The 5,943-nt window shown below is 36.6% G+C and overlaps 1 protein-coding gene across 1 annotated transcript in view; it reads right to left on the bottom strand.

Annotated features, from left to right (window-relative positions):
* Positions 1-5,943, bottom strand: part of LOC118737608 (NFX1-type zinc finger-containing protein 1-like) — a 46,801-nt gene that overhangs the window by 7,659 nt on the left and 33,199 nt on the right. Inside the window, exons 2-4 of the mRNA XM_036468229.1 lie at positions 1,453-3,925; positions 366-642; positions 1-283 (exon numbers count right to left, since the gene is read on the bottom strand). The exon at positions 1-283 is cut by the window's left edge and continues 155 nt beyond it. Coding sequence (XP_036324122.1) covers positions 1-283; positions 366-642; positions 1,453-3,925 — 3,033 coding nt within the window. The remainder of the gene's footprint in view (positions 284-365; positions 643-1,452; positions 3,926-5,943) is intronic.

Below are 5,943 nucleotides of genomic sequence, written 5' to 3'. Positions count from 1 at the left end.
ACCGAGCTATGATTGTACAAGGTTTCGTAAATCGACGGCGTTAATAATTTGGCAAATTGAGGTCGCATTCGATGCTGATGCGCGAGTTGAGCGCAATCGCCTCTCAAGTTGACCATTCTCTCGAACAGCGAGATATTCAAATTGAAATCTTTGCCCAACTTATACACCGACGCCTTTGGTCTCAGCTGCTTGTGGTCTCCTATAAGAATAGCATGCTGGCAGTTACTGGTCATAGAGCAGACAACGTGGGCTTCGAGAATTTCGGCGGCTTCTTCTACCAATACTAAAACATTAGAAAATATATGTTATTTTAAATTTACTTTGATTTCAATAAACATGTGAGAGTAGTAAATTAAATTACTGACCTATTGGAGCTTTAAGGGCACGCAAGGATGCATGCAACTTCGCCGCGCCAGTTGTTGTTAGTCCCACTATATCATGCTCTCTGAGCACAGCCAAGTCCACAATTTGCTTGGCTTCGTTCAACTTGGAATTTAGTCTTTGATACTCTCTCTCGAGTTCAGCAAGTTGATTCATTGCTTTTAAGTGACTAGTCGTCACCCAGTGCCAGTACAGTTCCCAACGCCTATTACTAGCAGGATGGCGCTGTTCATGCAGCAATGGGTGCTGAGCTAATTTACGCTGAAAATTCGTAATATTTATTAATTCTTTAATATTTACATTACAACGTACGGTGGTCCACAAAATAATAGGAGTGCGTTATTTTGGTCAGTTTTTGCTATTTGCCTTTTGTTTATTTAATGTTTATTATTTTTATACAAAAGTCAAGCTGGGTATACAACAAACAACGAATAAATTCAGATTTCAACCTTTGTACAAAAATTATTAAAATTCTGTAAATTTTCACCAAAATATCAAACTTTTTAATCAGAATCTTCAGAGAAAATTCTGGTATGCAGTTTTATAGCCCATTCAATTCTAGTCTGAAGAAGTGCAAGTTTCAAGCTGTTAAAAAATTCCGTTGATTTTTGGCAATTTTTTTTGCTGGCACTGTCCCCATATAAAAGAAAATTGTCGAACATACTTTGTATGGAAAAAACGTGAAACACCTTCAACCGAAAAAATTCTCAAAAATCAACGGAATTTTTTAGCAGCTTGAAACTTGCTCTTCTTCAGACTAGAATTGAATGGGCTACAAAACTGCATACCAACATATTTTCTAAAGATTCTGGTTAAATAGTTTGAAATTTTGGTGAAAATTTGCAGAATTTTTATAATTTTTGTACAAACTTGAAAATGTAAATTTAAATGGTGTTTGTTGTATTACCAGCTAGGCTTTTACAAAAAAATACGAAACATTAAATAAACTAAAGACAAATAGCCAAAACAGGTTAAAATATCCCACTCCTATTATTTTGTGGACAACTGTATGTATATACATATGTACATATATTACAGATATAAATAGAGGCTGAAACAGATTATGCTTACTTCCAAGGACACCTTCTCAGCCAATAATACTCCAAGATATTCTCTCAACTGTATAGTTGGTTCAAGATATTGGCGTCTAGACAAGCATTCATATATATCTTGCTGAACCTTTGCGATTATGACATTTAAACTTTTCACAGGGAAAATGGGATCATAGCTTTCGTCGACTTTGAAGTCGTAATCGAGCTCTAGATCATTGTCCATATGTCTGTCCTGATCGTCGTGATATGTCATTCCCTGGTCGTCTTTTGGCTGCTCTTGTATCATTGCGGGCTTTTCATGGAGCAGAATTAACGTTATCTCGCTACCTATAAGCCACTTTACGAATTCTTCATTCGAGGCAAAGTGTTGTAGTGTTTCGTCATCGCTATACTTTTCGAGACAAGCCAACGGTACTATAGCATTTTCCGTGAGTAAAAGATCAATGCAAGTACGCGCTTTTTTCATCAAACTCAAAATGGTCTCCAGCTCGTGTTTCGTTTCGTACATAACTGCCATTGCGTCGTGTTGTCTTGGAGGTTTGACAGTCTTTCTTCTTTCCATCAATGTGTATGGTTTCATGGCTTCACTCTTCGATCGACTGCCGACGCGAACTATGGAATTGGTGGTTTTGAGGATGCCCTCTAAGAATTGATCCAAAGCATGATTCGTTAGGCAAACGACGACGATCGGTCCGTAGGGTTTCCAATAAGCCTTATTGGTCAACAAAGTGCGAACGATCTCCAGCGCGATAAATGTTTTTCCTGTGCCTGGCGGTCCTTGTATCACTGCAAAATCTTGAGTCAAAGCGCATCTGAAAGCTCTGAATTGTGATTCGTCGAGACCCATTTCATTGGCGGTCGGCCAAGGCTCGTTATAGGCAACTGGTAAATCCCAATTTTTGTACCTTAAAGTGTCTTCCTCATCAGCATCTTCAAGGTATCTAGGCGGTCGTTGGGTGGTGTCTCCACGTACTAAATAAGGTTCCATTGGAAAATTTTCCTCGTTCATATGCTGCATAGCAGTTAACACTGCCAAGTAAGGCTCAAAGTATATCTTTGACTCCAGCATAACAAAAGTCATTTTATACATTTCTCGGGTGATTGAGGTTCCTTCACAAGGTTCTATTAAAATATATCCCTTTTCAAGCTGTTTTTCATCTCTATTTGCAACAGTAACGAACAGAACAGTTTTGAAATTGTCACTACTGAGAAGCAGTAATCCTCCGTACATAAAACGCTTGGAACGCCGCCAATTTATATTTTTTATCTCCCCAAAATTTAATATAAAACCGACAATCTTTTCGGAAATATCGGGACGTTCTAAAGTGACTTTTTGGTAAACTCGAACTTCTTGATTTCTATGCTTCTTCTCTGAATGCAAATATTCATTTATTCCATTTCGCAATGGTGATATAAAGTCCTCTCTCAACAAACGGAACTGAACGTCCAAGTAATGTTCAACTGATGTGTACGCATCTTTGACTTTGCACTTCCTAATGTAAGGTCTTTGGTCGAGCAAATCTTGCATTGTTGGTATGACCCTCAGTAATTTAAAGTGTTCAGGTGGTTCTTGTTCTATTTCAGGTTCAGCTATACCTGGACGTGTTTCACGATCTTTATTCTTTTTTTCAATTCTTTGAATTTCTTCTTGTAAGTCTTTGGCCATATTTAGGAGATCATTCTTGACTTTTTCGTCAATTCGAAAATTTTGGTTCTCTTCAATGATTGTAAACATTTTAGTTACTCTTTCTAAGATAGGCGCCAGTTCATCACGAGCTTTATTAGGAAGAAGTTCAATAACTTTTTTGAAAAATTTACTCAAATTAGACCAAAACTTGTTTTTATCTTCATGATACAGTTTGTTTCGATGTTTGTCCATATCCGTCTCAATGAGTAATTTAACCAAAAAATCCTGCAAAGTTTTTAAGAATTTTGCAGAACAAGCATTGCTTAGAACACTTGTAACCATTTCAACAAAACTCGCTTGACAAAGATTGGTTAAAACTTGAATTGTTAGCACAAACATATCTGGGCGAATATCGTCATTTAAAAATTTATCAAAATCATCCTTCCTTTTTGCCAACGCAGTTATTATTTCATCGCTATTCTTTGTGCCTAGTTCAGTTAAGTATTTTAAATCAAAACTCTTTCCACCAGACGCATTTTCTCGCTTGGTTTCCCTTCTTTGTTGTCTTTGATGATGTTGGTAGTTACCATATCTCCTTCTAGGCAGCTGTTCATTGTGTTGGTTCTTTCCACTTTGCCTTATTTTATTACGTGGATTGTTATGTTGCCTTATTGATAGTCTTTGGAAATCTTGATTGTTACCACGCCTTATTGGTGGTCTTTGATAATCTTGAATATTACCTGGCCTTATTGGCGGGTTTTGATCATTTTGATTGTTACCTGGCTTTATTGGCGGCCCTTGATTGTATTGATGGTTAGCACTTTGCCTCATCGGCTGTTCTAGATGTCCTAGGTTGTGCTCGTTGCTATTGAAATACACAAATATAATACAATAATTTTTCATTTGACCTTTTCAATAAAATTATGCTGTTTTATATACATGTGCGATTGTATGTATATACGTATGTATTAGGGCGGGTCGAAAATCTAACTTATCTCAAATCCCTTGGCAATAGTGAAAGTATATTGCAAAATATTAGTCTTTTATTTTAATTGTGAGAGCCCGAGCATCGACCGCGGAGTGACCCACAGCACACTAGTCGAATAAGAAAAATTCTTCTTAAAAATTCTGAGTTCAGCAAAAATGTTTGTTGCATGTTATTAGATAATGAATCCGTTAACGCAAAAGATAAACTCAAATATAATTTCTCGCAGCCCTTTAGCTTATCGTTAATCTCAAAGTTATCTTTTTTCAATAAAATTTTAATTGTTCTCTTGATAATTGCACTGGAATATAGTCAAAAGATGGCGTGCATTTATGTCGCTGGTTCCAAATATTCTAATCTTTTTTTAAAATTAGCTCTAGTTTGCGAATTTTTGTAAATTTAGGAACAATTTCGGTAGCTCTAATAGAAAAGCCATTATTTTCCATCAACGTGGAAAAATTTTGTTTATGAAAATGAGTATGGAAACACTGAACAGGTACAACTTCTAGAAACAATAATTCGTGTACTTATGTTTATGCTTACAATATAAAAATTGCAAATATAGTAAAATTACAAAAAATTTTGTTCAACATTTTTTTTATTTTAAAATAATTTGTTTATAATCTGAACGATTTTCATCATTAAACTATCATAAATCAGTAACAGTAAGTCTCGCCTTCAATTTGGTAATTATTCCGTACCAATCGAGTAACATTTACCAAAGTTATATCGAAAAACTTAAGTGGATCTCCAGTTTTTTGATCAAAAATATTTCTCTTCAATTGTATAAATAACCTTTAAAGGAAAGAACCGGATTACAAAAAAAAGTGTGCCAGGGAGTGACTTTTTTCGTTCAAGCTGAATGCAAAGCAATATCGTCCGATCGGAGAGTCCTCAAACGGATTTCCCAGGATATTTATTTATTTGGTCTACAGAAAAATGTTTTCTTACAGACAAATGAGAATAGAACATTTAGATACATAGTAATTTATAATAATAATAATAATAATAATAATAATAATAATAATCACCCTCGTTGCGAGAGTGGTGTCGTATGCAAGTCGTTTTTCGAGAGTCGAATCGTATCGCAAATTGCACGTCATTGCCTAAAATTTCCATTCGACTAGTGTATTAAAACGGAAAAACTTGGCAGCACTGTATAGTTTTCGACGATTTTCGTCATTTACTTATTTCAGCACGACAGTAAACAATGCCAATGTTGTCGAGTGGTACAATTTAGCCTAATTTACGACTTACGCAATGAGGCTGAATGTCAGCATAAAATAGCAAGTTTGGTAGCTGGCGAGGCCTAGTCTTCAGTCTACTTTTGTGTGCGGCGGGCGGAAAGACCTAGTTTCCGCTCCGCGCTGCGGACAGGCTGTTGATCAAGGTCGGTAAGGCCGGGTTTCCGATCCATGTTCCCGAAGACATTACTTCGTATGTGTGGCAGGCGGAAGGCTCTAGTTTCAGCTGCGCGCTATGAACAAGCTGTTGATCAAGGTCGGAAAGAACGAGTTTCCGATCCATGTTCCCGGAGTCATTACTTTGAATGTGTGGCAGGCGGAAAGCTCTAGTTTCAGCTGCGCGCTGTGGACAAGCTGTTGATCATGGTCGGAAAGGCCGAGTTTCCGATCCATGCTCGTATTGTCTTACGCGATCGCGAAAATATACGAAGCCGATTACAGTTGTACTAAGCAGTCATAGATATTGTGTAATTTATCGTTCCCGGTTAAAGATATTAATTTATTTGGTTACAAAAAAGCGATTCACGTTTACGTTTACCTCATAAACTGAACAGAAATACAGTTAACCAGCTGAACGATAAGATGTTATGTAAGGGTTTACATGTTATTTATTCAAAATCTCAAGTAAGGTTTTCTTAATGGTAAAATGTGAGT

Source organism: Rhagoletis pomonella, unplaced genomic scaffold, assembly GCF_013731165.1.
Source record: "Rhagoletis pomonella isolate Grant_MI unplaced genomic scaffold, Rhpom_1.0 Rhpom_scaffold_00001, whole genome shotgun sequence".
Taxonomy (NCBI): domain Eukaryota; kingdom Metazoa; phylum Arthropoda; class Insecta; order Diptera; family Tephritidae; genus Rhagoletis; species Rhagoletis pomonella.
Note: the sequence above shows the minus strand (reverse complement) of the source record. Positions and strands in the feature narration are given on the sequence as shown.